At 35.1% G+C, this 16,486-nt stretch overlaps 2 protein-coding genes across 7 annotated transcripts in view; both read right to left on the reverse strand.

The window, feature by feature from the left end:
- wcd (U3 small nucleolar RNA-associated protein 18 homolog wicked) overlaps positions 1-798 on the reverse strand; it is an 81,647-nt gene extending 80,849 nt beyond the window's left edge. The window contains exon 1 of the mRNA XM_068356087.1: positions 699-798. The gene's annotated coding sequence lies outside the window, so the exon portion shown is untranslated. The remainder of the gene's footprint in view (positions 1-698) is intronic.
- Positions 799-9,061: 8,263 nt separating this feature from the next.
- Positions 9,062-16,486, reverse strand: part of LOC137625285 (putative fatty acyl-CoA reductase CG5065) — a 69,409-nt gene continuing 61,984 nt past the window's right edge. For all 6 annotated transcript variants that reach the window (XM_068356088.1, XM_068356092.1, XM_068356089.1 and 3 more), the window contains exons 7-9: positions 16,331-16,486; positions 12,821-13,078; positions 9,062-12,215 (exon numbers count right to left, since the gene is read on the reverse strand). The exon at positions 16,331-16,486 is cut by the window's right edge and continues 84 nt beyond it. In XM_068356088.1, coding sequence (XP_068212189.1) covers positions 12,059-12,215; positions 12,821-13,078; positions 16,331-16,486 — 571 coding nt within the window. In that variant the 3' untranslated portion in view covers positions 9,062-12,058. The remainder of the gene's footprint in view (positions 12,216-12,820; positions 13,079-16,330) is intronic.

Genomic DNA, 16,486 nt, shown 5'->3' on the forward strand with positions numbered 1-16,486 from the left:
GGTACAGACGGAAAAACTTTTTGAACAGAAAAAATAGTTTTTCCAGTAGTAAATAATGTGCTTTCACTGAATTAGACCTTCATTTCAACAGCAAATAAACCGAAAACCTGTTATACTGTCTAATAGTTTTGCTCCGCCGTGCGCTCACTTTGCTTGCAAAAAAAGAAAAACATCACGCTCTTATGTACCAGCAAGGGGTACATGTTGAGCTGCGCACGCTAACCCGATTGATCGTTATTTCTTAAATAATTAAATTTTTATTTGCAGTGAAAACAAGTGTCATTTTCCATTGGAAAAAATCTGTTTTTAGTGGAAAGGCTTCTCCACCTGTAACTATAATAAAACCTAAGTGGCCACAGAACAATTATGTTGCAGTAGTTAACCCCTTCGAGAGAAGAATTGTATAGTAATCTCAGTCTTGTCAGGTGTATGAGGACAGAAGAGAATGGGTGAAGAATAGCCCAGACTATTCGGTGTATTTATCGGCAAAGTAAAAATGAGACGTAAACAGAGAGAGGAATACAATATAGTAGTGTCTAGCTTGTCAAAGGACCCAATAACTCTCTAGCCGTAGTATCACAACAGGTAATGTTTACCCTAATTTACGATATATTACCTTAAAGTTCACTCAACATTCACCAACATCATAACTTGATGTAAAAGAAAGTTAAATACCAAGTAAATAACACCATATTTACCTAAAGGAAAAATAAATCGGTCAAGTTTAAGAAATCACGTTGGACACGGACACAGTTCACTTAGTTTTAATGATGAAGTATTGCCTTTGCAACGGCACCTCCGATAATCTAGTTATTTGTTTGATCTTTCTTTTATATTGTTTTGTCCTTTCTCCATATTATTATTATTATTATTATCATCATCATCATTATTATTATTATTATTATTATTATTATTATTATTATTATTATTATTATTAAAAGCTAAGCTACAACCCTAGTTGGAAAAGTTAATGCTATAAGCCCAAGGGCTCCAACATGGAAAAATGGCACAGTGAGGCAAGGAAACTAACAAACTACAAGAGATGTAACACACACGCGCGATAAAATATCTTAGAACAGTAACATTAGATTATATATTTCATATGTAAGATATAAAGATAAGAAAAGAGGAATAGAATCAAGATGGAATATTGTGCTCGAGTGTACCCTCAATGCCTCAAGCAAGAGAACTCTAACCCTAGTCCGTGGAAGACCATGATACACAGTCTAGTGCCCTACCCAAGACTAGAGAACAGAGGTTTGATTTTGGAGTGGCCTTCTCCTAGAACAGATGCTTACTATATCTGAAGCGTCTCTTATACCCTTACCAAGAGGAAAGTAGCCACTGAACAATTACAGTGCAGTAGTTAACCCATTGAGCGAAGAAGGGTTGTTTTGCAATCTTAGTGAAATGTATAATGAATAGGCCAGACTACACGGTGTATGTTTAGACAAAGGAAAGTGAGCCTTAAATAGAGAGCGGGATCCAATGTAGTACTGTCAGTCTGTCTGGCCAGTCAAAGGACCCAAAAATTATCTAGCAGTAGTATCTCAACGGGTGGCTGGTTTAATATTTTTTCTTTTCTAAATTTCTTTCACCTAATAAAAACCTTCTTCCTCATTTTCACACAAAAAAATACAGTTTACACTTCCCCTAGTATGTATGTTTATAAAGTTTAGTTTTAACATATTAGTTCTTGCTATAAAATATCGCTGATGCAAATGTATAGTCATATATTTCTTCCTTTTTAATTTCTCTTTTACACTTTCCGTATATTTATGAACTCTCTTTACTTTCTGAATTATCCTTCTTTCCGTTTTTCAGTGTCCCACTTTCTGGTTTCGAATTTTATTTCTGTCTTCTTGGACATTCTTCTTATCTGCCCTGTCCAGATTTAATTCTTGTAGGTACTTTGCTGGTTGTTTCCACCATCGCCCTCCTTTTCTTCAATGTCCAGGATTATTGTTTTTTTATATTTCTTTTCTTTTTTTTCATTCAGGGTACTGTTTATGTACTGCAGCTTCCCATCTATGAGCCCCTTTATGAATTTACACTTGATAAGTTGGATATCGACACCTGATCCATGGAAGTGGCGTTTTATCATTTTGAAGTAGTGTCTCTCAATAGGCTTTAAAAATTTAAAAGTGACAATAAAACTATCATTGAGGAAATATGAAATATTTTGATGAATTTTCTCCTGTATAAACCTTCATTGTTTTTCTTTTTAACTAAGAATTGCCAATTTACAATCAAAACTTTGACATAATGCATGATTTTATAAGGCCCGCACTAAGCAATAGATGCCATACATTCCGAATAAATTTCTAGAAACAATACTAAAATTTACGTGTGGCTGATTTAATGAGTTCCTATTCATTCGATAATAACTGTGTTGAAAAAGTTTATTCTTTATAGATTTGCCTGTTTTTTATTAATAAGTTTGATTTCAAATCATATTCTTAAAGGTTTTATTTACATGATTTTTTTCCTTTTTCGTTCATTGGATTTAAGATTGACCTCAGCCTTAAAATAAGAGGGCATGGGCTCTTCCCCTGGGCTCTTCCATTTTACGGGTTGCAACAGCCCCTGTCTTGCATAAGGCAAGACAATCTAAAACGAACGGCTCTTGCATCGACAGCTCATAAATATCTTGCATTATGGTATAAATATTTATTCCGCTTTTCAATACATAGAATCTAAATTTTATATAACTTATTTTAGCACGCATTTTAGTGATTACATTTTTTTTTCTATTTCCATTTTATTCTATTTTCAAATTGTTTATAATTGTACCACAATCACTACATTGCCTACGGATTAATAAAATCAAGATGGGAATGGCTGCAATTTGCATCTCCTACAAAATTCTAAGTTGGTCTGTTCTTTCAGTTACCATTGTTAACATTTGCAATTTCGTAGATAGAATTTCCTTGTAGGCCAATGTCCCATCACCCAAGCTAAAACCATGGGGTGCCAGGCATTGGTTACCGATGACTTAGTAGATAAGCCTATCGATAGACATGGATTCAAGACTGAAGAACAGAAGCACAAACAGTGGTTTAGTTACATACCCTTATAGTAATGCCTACAATAATCCCTGCGATGCGCAGTGAGTGCATTAGAATCCTATAAGAATTATTTTTTGAATGAAAAAAAAAATGTATCAAACTGGTATCTATAGTCACGATTATTATTATTACTAGCTAAGCTACAACCCTAATTGGAAAAGCTGGAGGCTATAAGCCCAAGGACTCCAATGGGGAAAATTAGTGCATTCCCTACATCAGCATTAGGCTGCATGTATTATGAATATAACTACAATACACGGATTAAAGTAAAAGAACACACACACACATATATATATATATATATAATATATATATATATATATATATATATATATATATATATATATATATTATATATATATATGTATATGTATATATATATATATATATATATATATATATATATATATATATATATATATATATATATGTATATACATATATATATATATATATATATATATATGTGTGTGTGTGTGTGTGTGTGTAATGATCAGCACCCAAGCCCCTCTCCACCCAAGTTAGGACCAGGATGGGTCAGGCAGTGGCTACTGATGACTCAGCAGGTAGACCTATACAGTCCCCCAAAACCCACATCCTTAGCTCATAAGGATGGTGAGGTTGCAGGCAATATAGAAACTAAAGAGCATGAGTGGAACTTAATCTCCCATCCAGCAGAACGCCAGGCAGGGACGTTTACAATAGGCTGCCACAACCCTTCAATCACGCTGATGTAAGCAAACTATGCATACACGAGCAGTGATGCTCAGTTGAGAAATTCACCCTGAATCGTTACCTTCAAATCATCCTCACCACTTACATGTTAATCATACTTACCGTTTATTAGGTTACTGTACACGTGAAGCGAGTTTGCTTCAAGTTTTCATTTCTGTATACAGTACAGTACTTTGTTTCAATTCTTAGCTGATCTGTTGTCCTCGTATTCTTTTTCCCGATTTCCTGCAGAGTTATTTCATGCTGGTTTCATGAATGCTACTTTTATGATGAATAGATTCTAAGCTCTTTTGACCGGAGTAAATTGTAATTTAAAGTTTCTTAACAAGCATCTGTTTATGAAAGTAAACAGAAATTCACTTGCAGAACAGTACAAAAAAATTTTCTTTTACCAAATGAGCATTATCATCTTCAGTAATATGAATTTTCACAGATTATGTGCTGTTGACTTTGACATCTAACCAGGTGTACCAGTCGGCAAAGTTTGGCTGATTGTCGTAGACTCGGAGGTTGCTTAGTCTTAAGCAACCATCTTTTGACTCAACATTCTACGGAACTTCTTGATGGTTAGAATTTATGTTTGTAATTTGGAGCATAAGACCTGGAACGTCATTCAACACCAAGGTGCCGAGGAGAAAACCCTCCGTAGCATGAAATGGTCAACTGGTACACCCATTACATCATGCTCCTGGGTCTTCCAATCTTTTAAGTTACGTCAGATAATCATTAAGTAATTTCAATTCCACTTTTCCATTTTTAATACAATATGAAATGAGTACTCTAAGGTCAGGTCTACCTTGTTAACATGATCATTTAATTCAGGAAGTGACACACTGCATTTCAAGCGTACTGTTTTTGAAAGTAGGAAATGAAATTATGTAGACAAAATTGGAGATGTTAATCAATATTCCTAACCACCTCTTATCACATGAGGTCAATCTCATTTTATCTCCAATAAGCGAATGGAATTTTTCAAATTATCTACGATGTTCGAGAAGTAGAAAACAGAAAGAATTGATGCTAAATCAAAATTTACTCTCCATAATGTGTATAGATTACTGCTCTCTTAGCAAGGTTTATTTGTTTCATTTCAGGTCCTAAAATTGATAAAATCAAGGGGAAATAAAGTGAATTGCAACAATAAGTTTAGACACTAAAAAGGTAAAAATACAGGTTGGGTGAAAAGATATGAAATAACACATGTAACAAGTTTCATTGATCATTTATTTCTGAATATGACTTTCATACCACGTACATTATGTACAAAGGATCACAATATAGGTATGGCTGAACAATGTTGTGTAGAAAAATAAACACCTGCGAATCCAAAATACTACATTACGTGTAAATTCCAACATAAAGATAGCTCATGCCTCAATCAATGCCTTAACAAAACCTATCTAAAGCATTAGTGATGAATAGTTACAAAATTGGACTAAAAGTAACAATCACGATATACTGTATCTGGGCGTGGGGTAGGGGGAGGGGGGGGGGGGTTAACGTATGAAGTGGGGGCACACATCACTCCTTAAAAGAATAAATGAAAGGTATATCAATAATGATGATGTGGCTGAGCAAGACAAAATAAATATGATACTTGATTAGCACACTGGACCCCGTCTCTCTTTAAAAAAGATTCATGGAGAGAAATTTATCAAAGAAACACTATGTACTTGTTTGTAAAATTTATTGGGTCTTTCCTTTATAAGCAGAAAAAAGGAATAGAAGTGGGGAAAGATATAAAAAAAACATCTTCCACATTCTATAGTTTTGGAGGTAATGAAACCAGCGATAAAATTCCTGGCACTTTCCTGTCAGGAGCAAAAATTTTAAAAATTCTTTAGAATTTTAATATGTATATTTTTGCTGCTTAATACCAAGGCAACATCCTCACAGTGCAGGGTGTACAGGTAATAAAAATCATGATGAACCAGTGCATTAATAATGTAAATATGAAGTAATATTTTACAAATATAAAACTGTAAATGTTGTAATGAATGCTGAATAATATGTGAAAAATAGATGAAATTAAAGTAAAATCTTTCCAAATACATAATATAAAATACAATGTAAATATTCCACTTTAAAAACTTCTCCACTTTGTAAACATTTAAGAGGTTCTTACAAAATTAAAAACATAGTCGATGGCAGTCGAAGACATAACCTTTATCATACCGCAAATGTCCCGATAAATACTCCGGGTATGATATAAAATCAGCAGATACTAAACCCATATTATCATGATGTGTATGAAAAAGAACTTTGATTTATTTTGTAACCTTAAAACAGATGAGGGTTCTTGTTAACAAAGAGATATGCAGTTAGTTCTAACAGCCTTGCCTTCTCCATCATAAGGCAAACTTGTGCATATATTTATATGTTGAACAGGTTGACATGTGTCTCTCTTCATAGTTTATATATGGCAGAACTATTTTAACTAGGGTTTTAGCTTAGTAATAATAATAATAATAATGGTAATAATCATTTATACAAGGTCCTCTCATCATTATACAGTACTGATTCTGTTTGGCTTGTTACGAATTAAAAATGACATAACTTAGCGGGTTCAAAAGAGGAGATTGGCAATACCAAGAACCGTTTCCTTTACGAAATAAACTAAAGACTGGGAATGTATCAATCAGATCAGATGCAGTAATCAGGACATTTACGGTATATATTTGTGCTTAAGTACAATATATGAAAATAAAAATTGAGTACATAGCACTATAGAGCACATGTAGGTTTTGCAATATGCATCACCAAAGCAATATAAAACATTGTATTGTTTTTCTTCGCGATGACAAAAGGGATACCAGCTAGCTTCGATGATAACACACCCTGTTCTCATTTAATTTATATCTCTATCTTAAAGAGACTTCAAAATATTACTTCAACTTAGTATTTGTGCATATTTTATACCTGATAACAACAACTCTGCCTATCCTCTGTACCATCAACATATCTTACAATCAATTCTGTTGCCGAAAATGTAAACCAAATCTGGCGAGCAACTTTGGTACTGGAGGTTGTGGAAAACAAGATTATCATTAACAAATTCTAAATAAAAGATTATGGTTAGTTTGATAACAACAAAGGATATAATTCTAACAAAATGGATTTCGTTGTTGGTGTAAAGTCACCGATTTATTAAAATCCCATTCTGCCAAGTGTTTATGTGCGTACATAAAGGTATGCTTGCATAAACTTAAATATACAGTATATACATAATTACAAAAGAAATAAGACTTGTATATTCATCTCACATCGACAGGATAAAGACATCATGGGGTACGTGGATCCAACTGATTAATGTGGAACCAGACTTTTTCCCCCTTTTAGTTTTGAAAACAGGGCTTGGAATTCTGCATTAAAGAAAGATTGGAAGGCAGGCAATTTTCAACGAGTGCTGTCGAGCGATTCGCGGTTGATGTATCGCCGAGCATTCTCATCATGTCACTTATTTCCAACATGCAGTTTAAAACTTAAAATATTTGTGCGTTAGGTAGACAAGATGGATCGTTTAGTTATTATCACAAGGAAAAACACAGTGAAAGGAGGCTTGAATATATGACTCATTCATCCACAAAAGGATACTGGAATTACACAGGACAGAAAAGAGGAATGACGAACATTCTCGTAACTCGCAAAGGCCTGAAGCTCGCTTAGATCCTTTTTCTTTTTTTGCTAGCTACTACAAAAGCAACCAAAATATTTTTAGAGTAGAAAAAAAAAAAGATTGCTGTCAAAGTGAAAATTTAAAGTACTTGTCTCGTGCGGCTTTGACAGTCTTACAGTATAGTACTGTCACTTTTCAATCGCTCAATACACCAAAACAAATGTGGGATCCTTCCCATAAGGATTTCAGTTCAACTGGTACTATAAAGCACTTCTATATTAGCAATGAAACCCAATCAAATTTGAATCCTAAAGATTAAATGCTATTAAACATTAATAAAGCACAGAAAAAAAACAAAATATGAGATATGTACCTACAAAGTAGGAAGTCCTAATTAAAATACAGTAAATTTAACAAATAAAAACCCAATGAGCTATGATCCCAAGTTATCAACTTTAGCTCTATGGAATAAGGCAAGCCTGAGAAAATCCTTAAGGTAATACTATAATACATGTGTTACTATAAGAAAAAGCAATTCCAGTTCAGAATTATATATCTGGTAGTAACTTGGCTGTGGCATCAGCTGGCTATCAGAATATTACTATGAGATGTTTAAAGCCTATCTGGGATCAGTTGCAGCAGTTTAAATGCCTTTTTTTATTCTTTACTTGATTTACTCTAAATAAGAATATTCTCTGCACATCTTCCTCTATCTCCACACCCATACTAAAACATAATTATAACTTTAACATTGAAGCCACGAATTTTCAATTTGAAATCTGCCGTTACTGCATGTGAGGGGGTGCGTAATAAAGGCCCTACAAAGAACCTCAATTTACAGCAAGTTCCGCTCTCTCTCTAACCAGTTCTTTCCTATCTTCCACACACCTAGCTCTCTCTCTAACCAGTTCTTTCCTATCTTCCACACACCTAAGTCTTCTTGCTTAAACCAAAGTGATGTTTTCCTTCTTTCTAACTGTCTTACTACACTGTCCTCTTTACTGAATTTCAAAGATGGATATTGGCATGAGTAGTAAGAACAACGAGCCAACCTACAAGTTCACAATATAATGAAAATAACTCTTCCTATTTATAGTAAGAACAACGAGCCAACCTACAAGTTCACAATATAATGAAAATAACTCTTCCTATTTAAAGTACAGTATTATCACTTCAAAAGACTTATTTTTCTTCTATCCGAGACTAATACTGTTAACAAAATACCAAATCAGTCTTCTCGTTTCTATTACCTCAATTCAGTCATAGCTCTTCGATAAAGCCTTACCCCTATGATGCACTTCTAGTAAACTAGAGACTATGACATACCGGTAATTCACAAGGAAAGGTTATATTTCATAGTGTTAGAAGGTAAAGTTGTATAATTTGTCTTTTTTTTGTTAACATGGCAGCAGCCTAGAGTTCCTTCATCTAGGTTTCTCTTCTTCAAACTTACTTTACACATCCATATTATCGCTTTATCTCTGATCTGACCACTAATGTTTACACTTGGTCTTGAACTGGCCATACTTCTATAACGTCCACTGTCCTCGTATAGGTTGCTCAAACAGTATATTACTTCTAGTTCCACTTCCAAACTCATTATCAGATGAGCCTTAAATGTCTTTAAACGTCCTTTTTTAAAAAAAAAACAAATAATTCCTTTGTGCAGAGAGAAAACTGTTAGGCGAGTCTTATAAACAAATAAAAAACGAGCTTTGTCTTTACACTGTACGCTGACCTACTGATCGCTTCACCGTTACATCAAGTGATACATACTGTGACACATGCCTCATTCCTTGATCACAAGTGAATTTTCCCTTCTTCAAAGGACTTGAATCCATCTCTTGCACCAAGTTTATTTGTGATGTTGTCGCAGAGTAATGTTTACAAAATGTGACAGGCCTAGATGGGTTAACTTATAACTTAACCTGCATAGGTACTATGTTGAAACAATACTGTACACAGAGGAGTTGAAAGAATATTGAGAGGTAAAGTTGATTAACATTACTATGTGTAAAGCATAAGCCTGATAAGCAAATTTCTGACTAATGTCACAATTTCTCTTTATATTGCAATCCCCAATAACAAAATACAACTGATGGCAGAGTTACCATTTGTGCGTAAAATTTGTGCAATGTACTGATAAAATCAACTGGAATTTAATTAATATTTCACAGAACCTCTTGTTTTTATCAAAGTAATAATATTCAATGTTCATGCTTTATTTCCACTGGGAAAACAATGCACTCATGCATGTTTGAAGACAATGGCTAGAACTAATTTCATGGCTTACAATAAAATATATCTTAATTAACAAGACATTATGAGCAATGTAAGACCCAAATAACCAATGGGTGAAAGCAAACTTGAGTAAAAGTTAAAAAAAGATGTTGCCTTTGTATAACCGGAGTATACAAAGTTTACCGGTAAATGTCAACACACTTAGAATCTCCATTCACAAAAGACCTGTCAACGTACATCCTTGGCGATCACACGGTCATTTTAATCATGTCATGGTGATTGAGAGCTTTATTTCCTTATGTAATAAGGGTTAGTATCAAAATATCGAGAAGGCGTATAATCTACCAATGAGATCTTCAAAGTGGTCAAACTAACCAATGAACATCACTGATTTACGAGAGGAAGAAAGACTAAAAGAAAGAAGGATGGAAGAAAAACAGGAATCCTTATTCAAGTTGAAGTAAGCAAAAGGGGTTCTATATTTTCCCTTTTGATGGCTATATCGAGTTTCTTCATGGTAAAGAGTTTAATTCTTTTACAAAAGTATGATGAGTTTCTTAGCAATGATGTTTTTAAATATTAACTATTTCCTCAAAAATACTGTATAACCTGTTATACACAAGTGAACAAAAAGTCTGCATTGGTAAATGAAACAATGTACTATGTAAACCAACATCATTCATTACTGAAACCCATTCAAACCTGGAACAGCAATGTGAAATTTCATGAACATAGTTCTGAAATGTAGAATACAAACATACCAAAGGAGTTTTCCAAGTAAGAATTAAACTCTTATAGAGGGAAATCATTGTGAGGCTGATCTCAATGGGCCCATGTACAAGCGAGTGAACCTTTTGTTCTCTGGAGCTAATTGTAACGATCGTTCGTCTATGATCTGCAGTTTTGAAACAAAGAAAACTTCCTTATACAAAAATAAATCAGAATACATAACACCATACGATAATTTTAGCACTGCCTCTGACTTCAGTCAAACCCTTCTGCAGTTGTCAAGTCTTAGAGCTGGATAAAAAAAAATGCAATCTCTTCACCAACACAAACAACAACGATGCTGATGAAGAAGTTAGTCGATCATCGAATATATCTGGGAGAAACTCCTTAGAAATAGTCATTCGATATCAATGCAATATTTTATATACAGTACCGTTTAGCCCTTCGATACAAGATGCACTAAAGCATTCACTCTACTATCAAGATTTGATGGCATCTAAGGATGGCTAATTTTCTCAAATTAAATTTAAAGAGAGAGAGAGAGAGAGAGAGAGAGAGAGAGAGAGAGAGAGAGAGAGAGAGAGAGAGAGAGAGAGATATCTTACGAATCCCACTAGATTTACAGAGCACATTTCATTTCTAAACAACTAGAAGTATCATTTACTGAAATACTGGCCTCCATCTGCATCACAATTTGTATAACTACATCTAAACCAAAAGTACTGTATAGGCTAAGGGAATGTCTAAGTCATGGGGAGAGAGAGAGAGAGAGAGAGAGAGAGAGAGAGAGAGAGAGAGAGAGAGAGAGAGAGAGAGAGAGAGAGAGTGCAGACAGGAACCAGTACTAACAGTGATGCACAATACAACATGAATCTCTATATGGTTACAAATGCCAAACGCATTACAATTTTCCTTAACGGAACTTCAGTAATAACGACTGCTCAGCATAAAAGCCAGGTCGCCTTAAGAGAATGTACAATTTTCTACATAGCTTCTGTGCTGATTCATTTACAGCAAGAATTTATAAGAATTATAAAACAAGAGAAACTCTAGGACCTGCAAGTTCAGACTCATTTCCAAATCCAAAAAGTAACAATGAAAAAAAACAGTAAATATCTATGGAAATTATCAATTCATAAAAGAATGTCCCAATATTTTCCTATGGAACGGTAATCCAACCCCACACATACCTTCCAATCCTGACAGTGCAGCCGACTGGATCTATGATAGTGCTTACAAAGAGGGCTGTGATGTCCTCCCTCTAAGAGTACATACGCACAACAGGTCATCTCAGCACTGTCAGTTCACGAACTAAAACATGTCTCATAAACAAAGGTGAATTATCAGTTAATACAGGTCCGTTGAAATGAAAGAATCTCTTGACCAGTGGTAAAAGCAGCAATAATAAAGGTACTTCCGGTGAGCCTGCAGACATCCCCATTGTGGGCTTCTGCTCACAATTCATGCTTTCCTCACACCTACTGACTGCCACACCCGCAGCAGATCTATCCGACGGCACGAGATGATAAGTGTGTAAATTGTCATTACAGATTCCATCGTTCAAATGTTCTTCAAGGTGATCGGGATCATCTTGTAAAGTGGGGGCAAAATCCACATTGAACAACACCAGTACAATTACACTTAAATAATGCCTAGGAAATGGCGTTCCTCATATCCTATTCAGGAACGGTAGGTAGGTCAAGAGCCTCACCAATAGCCGGAAGAGGGAATACCAAGCGCTGCGGGCGGTCTCACTCCGAAGCATTATTAGGCGCCACACCAGCAGCACTCCGAGTACCCTCCATGCCTGATGAATCCACCACATCCTGAAAAAGGGGGAAAAGTTTTCTTTAGAATAGCAACTGGTCGACTTACAGAGACAATATTATACAGTACAGTATAAAAGGTCCCCAGAACAGCTTCTGTATGGTAGAGTCTACAAGTGATCAAGCATCTTTACTGTACTTGGAATTCCTGGCAGGAGAAAATTTGACAGTTTGGGATAAGACCTTATTAATCAAATTCCTCCTAGTTTTATTCCTAAGCTTTTCTGTATAACTCGTTGTAAACAAGTTAAACAATGAAAATTTACTCCTTTTCTCTTAGTATTCATTTTGGTTCATCTTCCTCGTTATTTCTCGTATTTATTCTGACATCCTCTTCAGCTGTTTATACTGTATTCTATTTAAATTGCCTTTACTTCACCTATTGAATCTTTTTTTATGAATTCATTTGAATTAACATGCAAAATATAAGTCAAACTCAACCACTCTACAGTCATCAACTACTATATTTCTCAAATCTCCACTGCAATCTAATTCCCCATTCATCATAATTTAATACACTTAAGACTGCATATATGGAAAAGTCTCTATACACTGCTTCATAATGATGTGAACAAAATTAATACAGTACAGTACTAATAGCCTACTTTGACAGATGTTTCCGGGCAGACGGTAGGGTGTTCAGCTCTTCCTTCATTACATAAAGTTTGCTCCCCAGACAATACTGCTCCATGTATGTTGGCCAGTGGAGGGCCGAGAGTGCAAAATTGAAGGTCTTCTGGTCAGTTTCTGATAATGTTGACCATAAGGATTGCACATTTTCGTTGGAGAATCTCCACTCGTGAGTCGTGAAATATTCCAGGCAAGCTGCGGCGCGGTCCAACTTTTGTGCGATTCGGACCATACTGTTGGGAAATATTTCAACATGAATATCCACATAATTGGTAAAGGCAAAAGCAGCAAATCAATATTATCAAATAATATATTATATTACTCAAAATGCTCTCTTGAGAATATTGATAACAAGAAAACATGGATACATTAGAAAAGTGGTACAGTATATGTAGCTATAAAAAAGGTGACAAAAGCAATACAGGTATTGTTTCTACATAGTTCTTTTAAACTGCATGAGAAATTCTCAAAACCACAGCTGAAAGTTAAGATGAATTCTATTGGGATATTTGTATCCAATACAAATAAAAGGAAAATTTGGTATTGTATAAATCAAAGTAAACCTGAGATACTGTAATTACTCATTACTTCAACAAAGGCTGTGTGTACGTTGGGAGCGAATCCAAGAGGCATTACTGTAACCTTTCACAATCCTTTAGATCTTGGACATACAACCAAATCCTTATTGTATACCTGATCCAGCTTTGAGGTTGAGAGAGAGAGAGAGAGAGAGAGAGAGAGAGAGAGAGAGAGAGAGAGAGAGAGAGAGAGAGAGAGAGAGAGAGAGAGAGAGAAAGAGAGAGCTAAGGCAATGACTAGTGCACATATCTAAGCAAATCTCAAATAACTTCCAATTAGGGTTAATGCAGGATAATGTCACCTAGATGGCATTAAACCAGAAGAAAATAAGCTCCGCTAGGCATAAAAGTAATGAGTAAAAACACAAGAAAATACATCCCCCGGTATACATATTAGCAATTAGCAATCTCTCAACTTGCATCTTGAAAATGTTGCTGAATATATCCAGGCACTTCCAATAGGTTGTGAGTAGGCTCCCACCTCCACTGATTAATACAAAGTGAATTATGTTCTATAGTTACCACTAAATCTAATTAATTTTTAGACTTTCACAAATCATACAATTTATGATGATAATTTTAGAAGTTACCATTTTAGAAATCATGCAATCTTCTGGACAAAGGCATAAAGAAACCCGAGTTCAGAGTTTTATTGGTAAACTATTCAGAGTGAAAGCAGCAACAACCTCTTGATGGTAGGAAAGCAAATCTCTGTAGCTATTAGCTCTAAATGAAGAATTAATGAATAATCTGCTAACAAGTGACCACACAAGCTCTTGCACAAGAAAGAACATAGTCTTGGATTGACATGCCCGACCACAGTTAGATTCAAAAGAGCATGCTCTCCTAGGAGAAGGATATTCCAAAATCAAACCATTGTTCTCTAGTCTTGGATAGTGCCATAGCCTCTGTACCATGGTTTTCCACTGTCTATGATTAGAGTTCTCTTGCTTGAGGGTACACTCAGGCATGCTGTTCTATCTTATTTCTTTTCCTCTTGTTTGTTTTGAAGTTTTTATAGTTTATATGTAAGAGATGTAATTTAATGTTGTCATGGTTCTTAAAATACAATATTTTATTTTGATTGTTTATTACTTCTCCTTTTATTTTATTTATTTCCTTTCCTCACTGGGCGATTTTTCCCTGTTGAAGCCCTTGGGGTTATAGCATCTTGCTTTTCCAACTAGGGTTATAGCTTGGCTTGTAATAATGATAATAATAAAGGGAAATCATAAAAATTACACTGAGGAAAGATTATTTATCCACCTGCACGAATTAAACATTTTCTGAAGATCAAGGTAAGGAAGTGAACAATTTTTCAGTTGCTCTCTGATGGACAGAATGTAATAAAACATCCACCTAAAAATACGCGGCTGTTGTAGTGAAAACATGAGTGACAAAATAGTTAAGTAATCTACGAATGACTTGAAGTAAGAATCTTCTTAAAAAGGTTCTGCGAATCTCAATCACATAATAATAATAATACTTAATTCTATATACCAAGGCACTTCCCCCAATTTTGGGGGGTAGCCGACATCACACAAATTAAAAAAAAAAGGAGACCTTTCCTCTCTACGCTCCTCCCAGCCTGACGAGGGACTCAAATGAGTTCGGCTGGTACTGCTAGAACCTCTAAGATCAAATAGGATGAAGACATGGTTTCTTAAACTGAAGGTAGTGACAAGAATAGATTTGTGGCTAAAAATCTTAAATGAGTGTTATGTTGCTATAGAAAAGTCCAATAAAGTATTGAAAAAGTCCTTCTAAAAGGAGCAAGTGAAAGTATATAGCAAACTCAGTGTCCCCAGCAGTCTAAAAAAAACAGCCTTTTTAATTTAATTCATAGAATTTGGGCCACACAGCTCAGCTCTCCAGCCGGGGGAGGACATTTGGAGTCGAGGTACACCCAGGTTAAAGTCCTGCAGCTGCACTATGCAGTAAAATTTAAATGGCTGAATGGCAGAAAATATTAAAAAAGGCAGGAAAAAGGGTAAGGAAAAAACAGGAAAAAAGTTAAGAGAAAAACAGGAAAAAAGGTAAAGTTGGTAGCAAAATAGTGGGTGTAGCTACAGGTAATGTACCCTTTATTAACATATTGGATACAGTACATACCACATGGTGTACTGATGGTATTACTCCCTCCTTGATTGAATCTGAAGGGAGTCATTACTACAATTTGGAAGGTGAAATTGCTTGGAGTAGATCAATTTTAAAACCTTGTTAAACAGACTTTATCGAATACTTTCAGAAAGATTTCCACTTAAAGCATGTAGGCTAAAGCTGTGTCTGGAATCTCTAGCAAGTACAGTATTTTAGCATGTGGAAGTAAAAACGATTTGAAAGAATGGCTGAAGACATTTAGGTAGTTCTAAAATGCATTCGGATTAACAAAGACCACACCAAAATCTCTACTGTCCTGTTGTGAAGATCTTGTTAAACTAAAGTTAATACCACGGAGATAGAGGATCAGGGAAAAGCAATAAGGGTCAGGAACACTGAAGAAATTTTGCTATATCCCAGCAGATGGGTCTAGAGTTGAGAGGTCACGGCAAAGAAAATTTAGCAGCGTCTAATAATATGACATACAAGGCACAACACAATAAATTTAAAGAAACCACAACAGTCATGGGAAATGCATATTGCTCACTTGTACAAGTATAATTCGATAGTTATAAGTAATAATACAACTTTGAAATTCAATCATAATGTCCATGACAATTTTATCATAAACTGCTACAGTATTCTGTATTGAACTGTAATCAAATACAGTACCTTCTTCAAATTTCACTGCTATTATATTAGTTAATTGGTAACAGCACTACCTTCCTTCATCAATTAGGGCATTATATTTTCCTGTTAATCATCATGAAATAAGAGAAACTTTTACGATGGAACAAAGGTACTTACATTGGTCTCTTTCCAGCTAACCTAGCCACAAAATCCATGAGATATGCTGGAAGCCAGTGTTGCAACAGAACAGCTATTGTATTTAGCGTCTTGTGCTGAGTGAACTGAAGGTCGGGATACCACACAACGTCATTCATTGCGTTTCTGCGCAATGCG

This window comes from Palaemon carinicauda, chromosome 32 (genome assembly GCF_036898095.1).
Source record: "Palaemon carinicauda isolate YSFRI2023 chromosome 32, ASM3689809v2, whole genome shotgun sequence".
NCBI lineage: Eukaryota > Metazoa > Arthropoda > Malacostraca > Decapoda > Palaemonidae > Palaemon > Palaemon carinicauda.